The 16,970-nt window shown below is 43.5% G+C and overlaps 1 protein-coding gene across 4 annotated transcripts in view; it reads right to left on the bottom strand.

Moving 5' to 3' along the window:
* Positions 1–16,970, bottom strand: part of CACNA1C (calcium voltage-gated channel subunit alpha1 C) — a 458,270-nt gene that overhangs the window by 45,809 nt on the left and 395,491 nt on the right. For 3 of the 4 annotated variants that reach the window (XM_018919792.3, XM_050984221.1, XM_050984222.1), the window contains one exon: positions 11,056–11,139. In XM_018919792.3, coding sequence (XP_018775337.1) covers positions 11,056–11,139 — 84 coding nt within the window. Of the gene's footprint in view, positions 1–11,055; positions 11,140–11,847; positions 11,932–16,970 lie in introns of all 4 variants that reach the window. The other variant, XM_050984223.1, reaches the window with a different exon arrangement.

Below are 16,970 nucleotides of genomic sequence, written 5' to 3'. Positions count from 1 at the left end.
GACCTTTGGAATTCGTAGGGTTCCAGCAACACATGAATCCAGAAGGAAACTTCAGTAGCATCTTTGTTGTGCTGTACAAGTCCTGATTACACTGGGGGTGTCAAGGTTGGAAGGAAGCCTGTGGTCTGCAGCAGAATCCCCACTCCTCAGTACAACTCTGGGGACTGCTGGAGCCAGAGAGAGACTGGACCAGGAGCAGGTTTTCCTGGGAAGGGAGGCAGGTAGGCTACCAGCTGAAAGATTCCATATGCAGTGTTGCCAGGACCCATCCTTTGGGAACCCCAGAGGCTCTGGGACAGCGTGAAGATGGATGAGCCATCTTGTGATTTGATGAAGGTGCTTAAAGGAACTGCACATGCTGGTGGAAGCAGGAGAAAACCCAATCCACCTTGGTTTCAAAGCAATGGGTCTGAGATTGCAAGAGGCTCTGGATGACTGTAGGTGAACTATCAGCCCCTGTCAGTTTTGTATAATTAATCTTTGCTCAAGGGAGGATATCCAGAGATGCCAGCAGCCCAAACAGAGAGATTGTTATGGGCTGTTTTCATCTGAGATTTCTAGCAGCTAGTGTTCAATTCCCAGTCTGTGTCTTTTTGTTGACTTTTAAATTAGAAAGTTATTTAATGTTGATGCAGAGCATTTCCTAGGAAAAAACCTACAGGCTCATTGGATTTCTGTATGATATTATGGGATACAATAAAGTCTGTATGTGTCATTCTGGGATTTGAAATGCCAATCACAGGCATTATCAGAAAACATTAGAAGTGGTCATATGGAGACTGGGAATAGATCCTACAAAGCTACTGAGCAACATTTTCTTGTTCTACACATCTTTCCAAGAATAAATTATTATTGATTTGATGAATTCTTTGGTAAAAAAACCGAGAGTAGGGACTGTATAGATGATATTAATGCTCACTTTGTGTGATTTACTATGTTCAAGTATGGTCAAACAGTTGAGTCTCAAATTCCCTGTCTCTAAACATCAATTTATTTTGATATTTTCCTATTAACAAGTGTTTCTTTACAGCTGAGGCATCTTTGCCTTCATGTCTGTTCATCTTATATAATGATGTCTGGCTTTGGATGAAGGAGGTTTTCTCCCAGCCCCTCAGACGAGGCCCAGCAGGCAGCACTGCTGGCTGGTGTCTCAGAGCTTCAAAGTGGAGCTGGAGAGAACAACTGGGGTGCCACCAGCTGGGATGTCCCATTACTCTGCAACAGCAATTAGAGCCAAGTCACATTTTTTGGCCATCAATCAGCTGCCCATAAGCTGATTCCAGTCCCCACAGCTTGGTCATCTGGCTGCAGCAGGGAATGGGTCCCATTTAGCAGATTCCCAGGGAGATACAGGAAGCAGAAGTGGTTTTGTTGGCATGTTGTGCCAGACAGTCTCCACAAAGAACAGATCAGGGAGTGAAGGTAAGAGCACAGCCATTTAAAAACCAGATGTCTATTAAGAAATAACAAAAGAACCACCCCTCTTGTGTTTGCCTGGCTGGTGCATGAGAATGTAGAGGAAGCAAGGCAAGACCTAAATGAGGGTGCTGTATTGACTATATTAGAAAGGGTAGAATTAATTTATATATGTTTACCTTTGATTAAAAATCTGGGTGAGCAGCAAAGCCCCCACTACTGGATGTGTGTTTGATGGGAGGTCTGTACATTTGGGTTTGCAGTCTGGTACCATCACCACACTGAAAGGCTGCCCAGTGCCTCACACAAAAACCCTCTCCAAGAGGAGCAGCTCTTCCCCTGGACTGGTGGGATCTGGCTGAAGACAGAGAGGAAAATCTACTCCTACATAAGACAGAGGGGAACTTCCTACTGCCTAGCTGAAAATGTCTGCTGCCCAAGATTTCAGCAAAACTGGGAGAAAAATCACTGGGGAAAAGAAGATGGGGGAGAAGAGCAAGTTAAAGAAGAAAACAAGTAAAATGTGCTTGTGTCTGTCTTCCCTTATTCCATCAACTCCTTTGCTTTCATTGCAACTGGCAGTGCAGCCTGGGATGAGTTAGAATTTCTCTAAATATGTACAAGATGGTGCAAGTAGTGAGGTCTTGTAGCGCCAATATTAAAGCTCTTGTGATTTTCATGAAGAACAGGAGCTTTTGCAGCAAAACTGAGTGAGTGAAATGCAGGGGTTTGTGCCCTCTCTGTTACTGCAGTCTGTGTATGGAGAACAGCGACACTGGAAAATTCCTTGGGCATTCTCAGCAAGGTAGGTCTGAGAAAAAAGAGAATTAAATGCCAGAAACATCTTTCACTGCTTCAGGGAATTGCCTAAGATGACAGAACCAGCTGGATTTGAATTCACCCAAGCACCTTTTTGACCATCTTAGGGTGCTTAGAGATCATTAATTAACATTAATATATTTGGAGATGATCTAAGAAATAAAGAGTCAAGAAAAAAATCAAGAGATTTTCCTGTGGATTCATATAAAGATACAATCTCTATTAGAGTTCAGGGAAAGTTAAAAGAAACTTCTGCTAGGCAAAAGGAATGATTTATCCTGGCTAGCAAGCCAATGGAAAAAAATAATCATCTTGGGGTAGCTCTTTTTAATTTGAGTGTTTTAACTAGCTTTGTGGAAAAACACATTGGAATTAAAAGGAAAATGAAATATAGCTGTAATATATCACAGATGTTGATGCCAGAATATTGTAGTGGGTTTTTTCTTCAAAGTACTGTGATAGAAAAATGACAAGTAATATGAAATGCTGGTCAGAAAATCTGGATGTAGGCTTTTAAAAGAGCTCTTTGTACTGAAATGTAGATGTCATACACTTATTTTTACTACTGAACCAACACAGGACAAGGTCTGTGGTTCTTTGTGTTCCTACTATTAGCTTTTCCTATTATTATAGCAATAATTTACAGTCAAATAAGAAAACATGACTTCTGCTCTAAAGGCCTTAAAAGCCAGCAAGGTTTTGGGTATGTGCAAGCCTGCTCTAATTAAAAGCACAATTCACTCCTCAGGGCGCTCAGTGAGATGCTGTGGGCCACCATTTTAAACATTTTCACACAGAAGGACTCCAGACAGCTTTATGCACCAGGTCTTACAGTCATAGGGCTGTCTAACTTGCTTTTTGCTGCTTTCACATTTAGCTTCTAAAAATCTGTTCTCCTGCATTCTTTATCTTTGGTTTCTCCTATTTTAATTAATGAGAATGTGTGTGGTTAAATTTTTCCAGTAAGACAAATATATTTTTATGCTACTCTTGAGTCTTCCCTGCATTAAAATACATTCTGATTTTTCCATGGGCCTGGAATAATGTCAGAAGCCAAGTATAACAATTTTGTGGAAATCACAATATTGAGGTACATCCTTAAAATTGGGTGGTATGAAGAGTCTTTCAAAGTGGGAACTACCTGCCTTCTTCTTATGGTGCTAGCACTGCTAGCAACAGCTCAAATACTCAGGTAAACTGAGGAAGGAGTCATTTGCATTCACTATCCCCTTCTTTTGCAGAAAATACATACTTTTTTCTGATTATCCATATTTCATATAGATTTCCATACATAAAAAGTTGTGCAGTTACGAAAATCACCTCTTTTAAAGAGCAAATCACATTATGAACTCTGGAAATGCACTCAAAATACCAACATTTTAAAGACAAGAGATTAAAATAATAAAAAAAAAAGAGGCCCCATTATCATGACAAGTATATCTATAAATAAACCCCAAAATAACCCTGTTCAAACATGGTTGTGGTTGGATAGCCATACCATACTTCTTTCTCACCAGTACAGGGTGAAAAACATGCACTAAAATTGTTGATTAGGCATGGGAGGTGATCAAATTCAAATTGATCTAAGCCTAATCTGTGCAAGAATCCAGGGCAGCTCTCCTGATGTTCTTCAAAGGCAAAATAAAACACTTGCCACTGCTACAGCTCACAACCATGCTTCAACATAGTTTCCTACAGCTGGGGCCACTGTGGTGCGTTACCTGAATTATTCCAGTGATAAAAACACCACCAGATTAAAAAAAAAAAAGAAAAAAAAAAAGGCAAACTCAATCCACCCTCCCTCCCCCCATCAATTTTAGCAGTAGTTTTTCCAAAAAGAAAACAAGTCATGTACACAAACATAGACACGCACACAGGGAGAGCTCAGGACTACGGACAACTTCTGGGATGGCAGCAGGAAGGGTGTGACAACACAGGATGTCAGAAGAAGCCACTGTGCTTCTCCAGCCCTTTGCTACATCATTTGGAGGCTTCTGCTCCCCAGATGGCATTTGAGAGGGAGAGAAAGGAGAGTGGGGGGGAGACGTTTTCTGCCTCTTTCTGAAGGTTTGGCTGAACGAGCTTGCGAGTCGTGGGAATCGCAAAGATTTGGTGGCGGCAGCCGACGGCCAAAATCTGAGCAGCAAAGGGCGTGGAAGCGGAGAGAACCAGACAGGCAGAGAAAGACAGACAGACAGACAGGCACAGCGACAGAGATGAATGGCAGTCCCAAGTGAGGTGCAGGCTGGATGCAAGTCGTCCTTCCCGCGATCCTTGCTCCCTTGGAGGGGTGTGTGCCCAGGAGGGCAGGGCCGGGCGCTGCAGTCCTGGTGCAGGCGGCGGCGCCTGGACGAGGACTGCAGGGTCTCAGCCCTGGTTCTCTGCCTTCTGACACATTGGTTGGGAGTGAAAATGAACTCAGGGGGTTTAGTGTGGCTGAAGAAGGGGAGAGGAAAGCGAGGGAGAAAAGGAAGAAAGGCAGGGTGTGGGTTAAAAGGGAGGAGTGCAGGAGGGAGTGAAAGGGAGATTTAGGTATAGGCTTTCAGATATTCTAAAGAATGGGAGCAGGAGCTCGTGGCAAATAATATGAAGCCTCTTGACACCAAAAGCAAGATGATTGTAAAAAAAGGCCTCATGCGCCTGGTTTAAGCCTGAGCTGCTTTACCTCAGAAATAAAATAGACTAAATGAGAAATCACTGCACAAGTCTCCAAGTCTTGGGAGCTCAATGCTTTGGTATTTCTCTGGCCTTACTGCACCAGTACTCAGGATTCAATCGAGCTGCAACCCTCTGCTGACTTCTTAACAGAATTTGGAAAACTTTCCAGAAGTGCAAGATATAAAGTACTCAGCTCTCCTGAACACCTGAAGGACAAACATCAAACCATAACCCATAAGGCTGGGGCAAAACAGACCTGACCGACATTTTTTAGGGAAGTAATACACCAAGGTGGGGTTTGTGTTTCCCTAACCTTCTTCACAGGGGGGCTGCTTCCTGAGGCACCCAAGTCCTTTGTCTCCCAGATGCCCACACACAACACTGCACTCCCCTCCTGTCATCTCTTCCATTAAAACCCCACTATTTCCATCAACCCTCAAACCACTTGCAATGTTCATGCTTAGGGAAATATGAGCTGCTGCAACAGGAGGGCATTTTATGCATGGAAATATTCCATTATTTCACAAAAACCCTCAAGTCACCAGTTTCCTATCACTGACAGCTCTCTTCTTGTAACCATGCTCACCCCCTGGCCCATCACATCTGCTGCATGGCCTTGTGTACCTGTGCTGGGTAACTCCTCCTCCCCTGTGCCTCCTGCAGGGCTCACAGACACACTCAGACACTGTGCAGCTGTGGCACTGAATGAACAGGCAGGGTGGCCACCAGTCCAGATGGGTTTCTCAGTCATCCTCATGCACCCTCAAGCACAGCTGACAAACACAGAGGCACCTGCACACGCAGACGTGCTCAGAGGCACCAGCAGAAGCCCTCAGAGACAGGCCCACAGAGAGGCACAAACCCTCCCTCCCTGACAGCCTTTCCAGACAGACAGATGGAACCAAACACTCAACACAACCTGCTCTGGAGACACAGGTGTTCCCACCTGGACATGGCCCTGGAGCTCTCACACATCTGCAGCCATGAGCTGCCCTCTGCAGCTGGATGAGCACCCCCAGAGGCTCCTCCAGCTGTGTGGGCACTGATATGAGCCTTGCTTTGGTGGCAAATGAGGACTGAGCCATGCAGCCTCTTTGGTCTGACACTGGCAGGGGGAAGGATGAAGGAAAAAGGACCCTGTGGACCAAGGAAAAGTCAGTTTTCCCCTCTGACCAAGGGGCAGGAGGTCACATGAACAGCTTTCCCAGTGACTCAGGGTCTGACTGTGTTTCTCTCATTACTTTGGGCACTGTGGCACAGCACAAATGGAGCTTGATTTTCCCATTTGATACAGAGCAACAAAGAATAATGAGAAACTTTCTTTGCCTGGAGGAGGGGACAGCAGGCTGTTAGTCACCTTTACAGCACTCAACTCCAGGCTGTGTCTGCTGACGTGCAAGGGAAGGAAGTGCTACTCTCTCCTTGGAGCTACTTCTGGGATGATACAGTCCAAACCTGCTGGGTTTTATTCAACTCCCATCAGATTTATTTCCAATTATAACAGAGAGTAATAATTTTTACCACCTCAACATTTTCTTCTAAGGAGCTTAAAGTGTTTTGCAAACTCTAATAACAATGCTTTCTAAACATATGGAATAGTAACAGTCTCCACTGATGGGAAGACTGAGGTACAGGGATCTAATAAAAGTCCAAGGAATATAAGCCACAGGCCCTGCATCCCAGGCCTCACACATTATACCATTTTTCATCTTACTCCCCAAAAGTCATTCTTAGTCTTGAAGACAGCTGACACATGGTAGAGGTGGTCTCTGCCTTGGAAGTTCTTTTTTAAACAAAAGATTAAAAAAGACCTTTCCTCCCTCTTTAGTTACTTAAGAAGTGGCATAAGAGTGCCCCAAAACTGAAACACTGAATATTTCAAAAAGATTTTGGGAAAAAAAAAAATAAAAATTGATTTTGTGGCTAGAAAATTACTTGTACAGCAGTCACTGAGAGGAAAGCTCTGAAAATGCAGCTTCAGAGTGATACAATTTAAAGGTGAATTTGGCAGAAACTGTGCCACCCTGAAGTTTTTAAACCCACCAGATTTTGACCTTCTCTGTGCCCTTTGCACTTCCTCAGTTGTGTGAGATAACTCTGTGTGTCTGTGGAGCTCCTTGGGGGGACTTGGGAGATGTTCCTGGGATGCAGGAAGCAAGAGGGCTCAACATGATTGGACTTTTTGCTGGACAAATTTCCCCACCATGGAGGTGTTTTATGTGAAAGCTTCCTGAAGGACTCAGAAATGCTGAGGGGGGCCTACCCTGCAAGCACATGGCTTCCCACTATTTTGGAATGCACAGCCATGCTAATGAACTGCTGAGCTGGGCATGCAGGTGCTCATTCACTCACTGGCATGCAGGGGAGCATTCCTGCATTCAGGAAACTCCCAGGCACACTCATCCATACCCAGGTCCAGCTCTCACAGTGACAGGATCACATGGGCTCAGTTACACACACAGCAACCCCTGAATCCACCTACACAAATACACATGAAATACTTGTGCTTGCATTCACACTCCTTTCCCCCCTCACATGGGTTTATGTCTGGACACTCTCCTGTGGATTTGTAGCCCATACAAGCATCCAAACACACTTAGGGACATGGAGCACCATTAATGGAGTGCACACACAAACACCCACCCATGCACACTCACATATATCTTAAGGAAAGTTTTGGTCTGGGAAATTCCTTTTCAAGGAACAAAAATAAATGTCAAAAGAAAAAATGAAGGACAAACCAGAACATGGGGAACTGCACAAACAAGAGCAAGCACATACCTACACACACACTGTGGAGGCTGTCAGTCAGTCAGGGCTCTCCTCACAACTACAGCTCAGTGCTGCTGGGTTTGCTTCCCCTGAGTGCAAACGTGTCGTGAACCTCACACATTTCAGGTTGTGTGTCTATGGCTGCAGGTCAAACTGACCTGGGCCAGGAGTGTCCATCTTCCCTTCTAACTGACCACAATGAGAACTGACCCTTCACTCCAAGAGCAGCACCTTCCAAGATCCTACCAAAGCACTCTTCAGCTTCTAAGGAATTCAGCAGAAATATTTTACCTGCACCTGACCAGTCTAAAACATCTCCTGTCAGTGGAGCTGGTTGGCATTTTGGGGTTTATTGCTTCTGGCCTTTTCAGACCCCAGGTCTCTTGGAACAAGACAAGACAGTGTACAGAAACACAGGGCAGGGCTTGCTCAAAGCCACAGACAGCAAGGAAGCAACAAGCCCCCGAGGAGAGGGGAGAAGTGTGTCTGATAAACTGCCTCACACTGCTTGGCAAGATGACAACCGTCCGTCCAAGATGGGCTGCTACTTCCAAAGCCCATTTTCTACAGCTGTAACATATCAAGTGCTGCTAGCAGGGAGGGAATCTGACAGGACAAACCAACATACAAAACATTCTCTTATTCAATAAGGGTTATAAGTGCAAAGGGATTTCAGAACATTTCAGAACAAACTCAATCCACAGCTGCCGCTTATTTATCAGTGCATCAAAAGGTTGTGCAAGTTTTTAGTAACAAACATTAGAAACTAGTAGCAAAGGACTTGCCTAGATAAAAAAAGAGAAGATTTAAACATGCCAGGTAACAAAAAGATGTGTGCAGAGATCTGTAAAACTGTATAGAAGGAAAGGATTCTTTAGAGGAAACAGAGGGACCATCACACAATGCTCTTCACAGCCCTTACTAAAGGAGTAAGGGCCAACCCTGCTGCCTCCTCACCTGAGACAGCTGCTGGTTGTTTGGACAGAGGCATGCCCTCATTTTTTGTAGGCTTCTGTAACTGAAAATTGGATTCTGGGTCTTGCCTGACACGAACTGGAATTGAGACAGAGCCTTGTGGCTGGCAATTAAGCACAGCAGCACAGGCAGCCCTGGAGACTGAAGATCACAACAATCATCAGCAGCATGTCTGTCTCAACAAGATGCTGAGGATGAATGAGATTTATACTGCTTAAATTTGATGTCTGGGAGCTGGGTGTCTAGACAAACCTAACAAAGCCAGACACTCACCAGTCACCAGTGGGCACCTCCAAATAGCAATTTACTTGCCTGTCACAGATGTGTCCAGGGTGCCTGGGAGGGGAGCATCCCTCACCACTAACAGCAAGAGGTCACCTGGCTGTGACTCTCTTCCTCTCAGACCATGGGAGCTAATGAGGAGATGAATCTGAATTTCTTCAAAAGGACCCCTTGGATTTTCCTGCAGTCTAGGATTTCTGACTATTTATGTACCAAAACAAAAGGATTTCCTTCCTTTCTGCTTAGAAGACTTTTGTATGGATTCAAATACATCAGTCAGGGAAGTCTTATTGATGTTTAATATGATTCATTTCCAGTTAACTGTGCTTATTCCTTCCACTGCCATATACAGTTCTCCCTCTAGGGATGAGAATTGAACTTTTCCACAATCTGAAGGCTATTGCCAGGTTCCCTACTTAGTTTGCTTGTGACAAGTGTGGCAGAGAAATGGTTTTAATTTCACTCTTAAAAATTAACACTCTTAAAAATCAAACTTCAGTCTCATTGTAACATCCCTCTACAAAGTCAGACTAGTCTAGATATCTACCAAGGTATCTGCTAGGTAGATATCTACCTAGTAAAAGAGTAACCAAAATTTTTTACAACATTCTGTGGGAAATGTTGTAAGCAACTTTTTGTGTCCAGTAAGCAGGACATTTAAGAGATGCAAAATAAAAGTTCTTTTTTAGTTAAAAACTGTTTTCTATTGTTTCAAAGGATAAGAAAAATAAACTAGTTTAAAAACATAAAAAAATCATTTACTCAAAATCAAAATGTTACAGCTTGAATAAATATTCCTGTTTTGGAATTACAGAATAAAAAGGAAAAAAAGAAAAAAAAAAGAATAAAGTTGAACAGAAATTAAACTAGAACCAAGATACGAAAATATTTTGTTTGGAAAGTTCCAAGTGAGGCATTTTTATTTTTCAAAATGCTGCCTGATTATTTTTCTCTGAATACAACACTGAGTGAAAACCATGCTGTCACTTCTCTGCTTGCAATGGGTTGCCTTTACAGCACACAATTCCAAGATGGAATGTTTATTCAAAAGCCACATAATTTTGAAAATTCATGAGTGATTTGCTGTTCTTTAAGATATTTACAGCAATTTTCTTTCAATTTTTCTATTTCCCTGGCCTTTCCCTGGCATTTTTCAGTGTAATTTTTGTTCATGTCATAAACCCAATCACAGTCTTTCTTTCAGAAAACTGTTTCCTGCCTGTTCTTTGTCTATTTATCCTATAATTCTATATCCATCTACCTCCAAAAAAAGAGATGTAGGTAAAGAATTGCCTGGTGTGATTTATTTCCTGCACACCAGATGCTCATTTCAGTCTCCGTGGCTCACTCAGTCCTTCACCTGTTTGCTGAGATGGGCAAGAGTGGGGCCAATCAGTGCCAATTGGGCTGGTGCTGTTTGAGAGATGGAGCAAATCAGGTTACAAATAAACAAAAAAAGGGTTGGAACTCTGGTGCTTTGTTTTCCTTTGGGACTTCTGCTTTATTTTTATTTTATCTACCTTAGTTTATTATTATTATATTCACATTCGAAACAGAACATCGAGCAGATTCCTCTAAACAGAGACAATTTGGCCTTTATTTCTTTTGGAGGAAGCCTGAGTGAGGAGGCACAGGGAGGATTCCTGTTTTGGTTCCCTCAGTTCCACCTCGAAAGAACTGACCTTTCTCTCAATGTGGGGTGGAGAGTATTGAGCTGCCATGGGAAGCACAGCATGACACTGGGCAGACCAAAGTCCTGTTCGAGCAGCTTCCCATGGCACAAAGAGCTTTTCCACTTACACTCCACATTTCCCATCACTTTTCCTGCTATACAGTTTAATTCATGCCAGGCGGATTATGGAGGGAAGAAAATGATGCAACAGTCAAAAAGTCCTTTAAGTCGTTCCAAAAAAAAAAAAAAAAATTAAAACAGAAGAAAACCAAACCAAATAAAATGCAAAAAAAAAAAAAAGAAAAAAAGAAGAAAAAATAAAAAGAGCTTTGAAACAAAACAAAAAAAAATTCTGAAAATAAAAGAAAGGAGGAAGGGGAGGGGGGAAAAAAAATAAAAAAGAACCCGGGAAAGACGAATGTTAGAGCAGGCACGATCATGGACAGACGCCAGCTACTTACGTTCACCTCGGTGATTGCTATATCAACAATGCTACCCACAACAATCAAGGCGTCAAATGTATTCCATGCATCACAGAAATAGTGCTGCATGTGGCAGAGAAGCCAAGGAGAGAGAGAGAGAGGAGAGAAGGAAGAGGAAGGAAGAATGAGAGAGAGAGAGGAGAGAAGGAAGAGGAAGGAAGAATGAGAGAGAGAGAGGAGAGAAGGAAGAGGAAGAAAGAATGAGAGAGAGAGAGAGAGAGAGAGGAGGGAGAGAAAGAGGGAAAGGGAGAAAAGAGGGGAAAAAAAGTAAAAAAGTAAAATAAAATAAAATGAAAATAAAAACAAAACAAAAGCATGAAAGAGGGAGAGAAGAGGAAAAAAATAAGAAAAGAAAGAGGTTATGTGGGCATATTAAATAGTCTCTTACCACTCTACAGTATTGGTTGCTCAAACCTCTGTAACGTTTCACATGATGGAGGGTATCAACAAAAGCCTGGTTAGTCAGAAAGTTACACTCAAGCATGTCTACCTTTTGGAGGGAAAAAAAGCACACACACCCCAAACTCTGTGCGCTTTCACCAGTCACAGCCTTGGGGCCAGCTATGACAAGTGAAAAAGAAGGAGGCATTTTCCCCCCTCCTTTTTTTTTCCCTGGGAGAAGGAGAAGGACGACGGCAAGTTCAATAAAAGCATGACTAGAGGGAAAAAAACCAGAAAACAAAAAGAGAGAGAAAAAAAGAGAGAAAGAGAGAAGGAACAGCAGAGGAGGAGGAGGTGGTGGTATCCTGGGGAGGGTAGAGTAATACTCACATTAGTTTCACTGAGAATGACGTCTATAATGCTGCCAATTACGATGAGGAAGTCAAAAACATTCCAAGGATCACTAAAGTAACCCTACATAAGGAAGGGGCAGGCAGGATGGGGATTAAAAAGGAATGTTAGACAGACAAAAACAGTTCAAAATTACCATTAGAATTTCTGCCCTGACACCTCAAGGGTTTTCCTCTTAAGTCTACTTGTTGTGTCTCAAGCTGTAGCCTAGGCCTGGTTTCCCTGACTCGTGTGAGCAGCCCCTCTCCAGCTCATGGGATTCCAGAGAAGCCACCCCTCCCCTCCAGCTCTGAGACAGGGGATGAAGGGAAGTCACACTGATCATTTTGAGCATTGCTGCTGGCTGGAGGACCAGCCAGGGGCTTGCAGGACGAGCTCCTCTAGACATCTCCCTTCCTGGCAATGCAGCACCCTTCCCATTTGACTTAGTGGGGAGAGTACAGGGATAGTGTAACGTGGTTTCCTCAAAAAATGGCTCCCCACTGTCAATATCAATCCCCCAGTCCATGTTCCAGTTCTGTGCTCTGGGCTGGCACAGGGAATAGCTGGCTGCTGTGCCATGGAGGAGAGGGCACAGTCAAGCTGGGACTGTGCTATCTAAGCCTCACCTTTCTCTATACCCAGCCACAGTCAGTATTATTTCAGTCATTAGCCTCACAGTTTCTTTCAGTAATGCTTTAGGTCCTGTCTCAAGAATACAGAGCAGGACTGGTATCTCTGTTACTCTGAAAGCACTCCTGCACCACAAAATGGAGCTGTGAATGTAGCCTGGCTTGTCCCAGCAGGAGCAAAGTTGGCTTTAGTTAGCTTTTAGTTAGCATTGCCCAGAGCCAGACCTGCTGCTCACTGCTGCTAAGGACAGTGCCACAGCAGTACTGTCACCTTGGCTGTCCAGGACAAGCGATGGTTGATCACTTCAGGGGCCACCCCAAACATCTCACTGCCCTAAGCAAAACTCAGGAGATGCTAGTCAGCACTGCTTACTGTCCTTATCCTGCATAAATTTTGGTGGATAGGCTGCAAGGACACAAGACCCTTTTGGAGAAAGTCCTGTTCAGCCTAGAAGATGAACCTTTCCATGTAAACTTCCTCTACAAGTCAATGTCACAAGCAAGGAAAATTCATCCTGGCTCACTGAGCACCTGTGCCAATCTCCTGCCCTTGTTCTGCAGTCTTCAAAGGAGGCAAACATGCAAAATCCTCCATGCTCCTTTCATGTGTTTGGCTTAGTAAGCACGGGCTAACCTGACCTCCCTGTTTCCCAGCTGCAGCTTGTCTCCTGTGAGACTGAACCCGAGCTGCACTGTGACTGCTATTCTTAGTCCAAGAGTCAGGTCATGGGTAAAGTGTGAGCCTGTGTTCCCAGGCAGCATTGCAGAAAGCAAAAAGGAGAAAAGAAAAAAAAAATTAAAGACAAGAAGGAAAAAAAAATTATACCAGTACTGGCACTGTACAAAGTCAGGCTTGGGAATCTCAGATTACTGTGGGTTCAACCACCACGTGGAGCAGGCACTGGCAAAAAGTGTCTTTCTATCTGCTGAAACACTGCCTCCATGAGACTTTGAGACTCACATTTATGAACAACATTACATTTTGGGCAGGGAAAAAAAAAAAAAAAAGAAGCAGAAAAAGCCACTGCCCAGCTGGTTCCACGCCAGCAAAGGGAGCTGGTAGAGGGGACTTTGAAATCTTCTTCTCAAAGCCAGAATAAAACACTTTCATTCTGCAGCCTGAAATAGGCAACTGTCTTAGGAGATCTACACTGGAAGGAGCAACCATCCCATGGCTACACATTACTACACAATTAGCTACAACAGGGAGGAAGCAAACAGGAGCAAAAGCAAATTCAGAGAATATTATTATTCAGCGTCCAGCCTAGAAATACACAACAAATATTAGAATGGATTCAGCGGTGATGTCCAGCACCATTAACAACCAGATGGACCTGGAATAAAACTGTAATTAGACTTCACCAAGAGGAAGGGGAGGGAGAGAACAGCAGATTAAATTGTAGAGGCAAACGCATTTTGAATAAATAAAGGATAGACACAGCTCATACAGAGTTACACAAAGTGCCTTTGCAGCCTGATGCAACCTTGGCAGACAGTGCACTTGCAGGATCAAAGCAGAGAGTAGAAGACAACAGACCCAATCCTCCTGCCCCTGTCCATGGGCACCGTCCTGCAGAAGGCAATGGCACTGCCCACATGCCAAATGAATACGTGTGTTCAATAGCATGGTTCTCTTCTATCTCCTCTCAAATTGCATAGTTTAGGAATTATTAAGAATTTCAGCAGGAATCCAAACAACTTTAAAAAACCCCCAAGAGTTTGATTTTGGGCAGCTGCAAGGGTAAAGATCCAAAACGTGTTGTTTAGATGATGACTTTTAATGATTTTCAAATCTCCAGTGACAGACATTTGGTATTTTTACTATGATTGGCATCATACTGCAAAGAATGGTTTTGGTGTAACCAAATTTACAATTTCTTTTTTCTGAGCAGCTTACGTAGGGCCCAATAATCATTGCTCTGGTAAAACAGCATTTGCTGTTGATACAGAAGCCAGGTGACAAGTGGCATCAAATCCTGTCCTCAGAAGACCACCAAAGCCAGTCAGTGATTTATTGCCTCCAGTAGTAGCAATACAACCTCAGTGGAAGCAATGACACTGCACTGACAGAGCTGGCACATCTCAGGAGAGATTCAGGCCTGGAAAGAAAAGGTCCCTTTTTCATTGCCATCAAAAATAGCAGCTTTGGACCTCTGAGACACCACAGTGTATCTGGAGTCACTCTGCTAACTTCAACAGTGTTGCTCCAAATTTACACTGCAAGTTCTTTCTCCTGGGATGCTCTGCTGAGTCTCAGCAGCAAGATCTTGCTTGAAAGTCATGGGCTGGTCTGCTCTGGGATCCCAGAAAGAGCATTATCCCAGTCTGTTATTGAGTGGCTGTAAGGTGACCACAGAGAGCTCTTCTCTTCCTCCTGTGTCTCTCAGATGAGTGATAGAGAGGAACCATGGATCTGAATGGAGTTTTACTCAACCCCACATCCAAAATGCCAGTGTTGGATTAATGAAACACATGGATTTTAAAACCTTCCTTTCCTCCTCACCTGCTCCCTCTGTGTTTCAAACAGAAGGGTGAAAAATAGGAAGATATTATTCACAGGAAGAGAGCTCAAGGAAACAGAGAGCACAGACGCTTCATTGGGGTGCAAGGTGATGGAATCCTCCCCTGAAAAGCCACCCACCCTCCTTAGAGACATTTACCTACCCCTGGGACTTTGCTTAGGGTCAGACCTCATAACCTGGTCACCAGTTTTGAGTGTGTAATGAGAGTGAGCTACACCCCTTCAGGATTTGCCTCTTGTGGCCTCAAAGCACCTCTTCAAGCCACATTCCCCACTGGAGCGTACCCGGGTGGCTCATGAAAGATGAACTGAATGAGGGAAAAGCTTTCACTCTAATAAAGAGGTTGTATTTCCAAAATATTTTTTCCCACCAGAAAGTTCTGCATACTTTTCCCAAGAGGGTGGAGGTCTGACTGGAAATGAATTGATGGCACTGTTTGTTTTTGCAGTACAGGAATTTAGAGTGTAATACCATATTTTACCCATAAAGGGAGAGGCTTGACCCTGATTTAGCTATTATTGCATGCCACATAATGGCATCCTCAGGGGTTTACTGGGGAATGGTAGTCACCCTCTCTTGTGGGATGACTTTGGAGATCCACAAAGCTTTTGGGGAGAAAAGAGGACAGAGAGAGACCAGGAGGATTGGATTGAATATTCAGGAAGCATGAAATAGCCCCACCAGTAGAGCACATTTTTTCCCATTTTTTTTCCCCCCCAAAGGTAGCAAATGATAGTGTATCACCACATAATCAATAAATTTATGAAAGACTGAGCATAAATATGCAGTAGCTGACTGGAATGGAATCTCATTTGTGTGAGAGGAGCAGACATTTCAAAATGAGCATGCCAATCATTTTTAAATTTCCTAGTTGCAGAGATGAGCTGTTAAAGAAACTAGGGTTTATTTAGGTGCTAATGGAGGCATTGACATCTCTGGACACCGTTTCTTCTACTTTTTGTGAATATGAGATCCTAAATAGGACATCTAAGAAGCCTCAATAATAACAAATGGGAAAAATTCCCAAGAGAGTCTATCTGAAGCTCAGAGTCACCTGGAGCCCTTAACAAGAATATGTGATAGCTGGAGTGCTGTGCATGCCCACAGAAGCATGGAAGTCCTCAGGGAAAGGGTGCTGAGTTGTGGTACTGGCTGGGTTTTGAGCCCTGTGGACCTGCAGGGTCCTCTGTGTGTTGGTTTACATGCAATTTTTTATCTGCTTAGTCACAGCTTTTAATTTCTGCCTCTTCTGAGGTGGCTGGCAATATTTAACAAACCCCTCTAAGAAAAGGTCTCTTAAGATGAAGAGTAGAGCAAGGTCAAGGCTATTCACTGGGTGGGATCTGAATGTAGGTGGAATGGTCCTCCTATAAATACAAACATGCATGCAGGTTTGTATTTATAAATAAAGAAATGAAGCATCAAGGAGGAGAAACTAAGACACAGAGATAACTGCACAGCTTAAAAGGACAGCCAGCTGCAGGATGACCTTGCCACCACTTCTCTGAAATAATCCTGCATGCTAAAACAACAAAAGGAAGCATCAAGTCTAAATCAGCTGGAGAGAGTACATAGGAAGGAGAGAGAGGGGCTGATACCCTGATACTCAGTGGGATTTCTTAGTGAAAATTTCCTGCTGATTGGAAAGGGCAAAGCAGACTTTGCTGGGGATTTGCAAAATGAGATGAACTGCTAGTCTGGCTGATATTTAGTTAATACAAGGACTCGTTTTTGAAAATGCTGCAGGCTTTTTAGAGCTGTGAGAGTAATTTCTCAGACTTCATTAAAAGAGGCTTTCCCTGGAAGTACTTTTGCAAAAGGGACAGTATTGAGTCAAAGGACATTTACACAGTTCCACAGCTCTTGGCACATGCTCTCACAGCAGATTTGGGGGATTCATGTGTGTCCTGAACAATCTTACAAAGCTACAATAGCTCCTGACATGGACCAGAGATGTGTGTCAGATGCA

The sequence above is a fragment of the Serinus canaria genome, chromosome 1A, assembly GCF_022539315.1.
Source record: "Serinus canaria isolate serCan28SL12 chromosome 1A, serCan2020, whole genome shotgun sequence".
Taxonomy (NCBI): domain Eukaryota; kingdom Metazoa; phylum Chordata; class Aves; order Passeriformes; family Fringillidae; genus Serinus; species Serinus canaria.
This window is presented reverse-complemented; position numbering and strand designations above follow the sequence as displayed.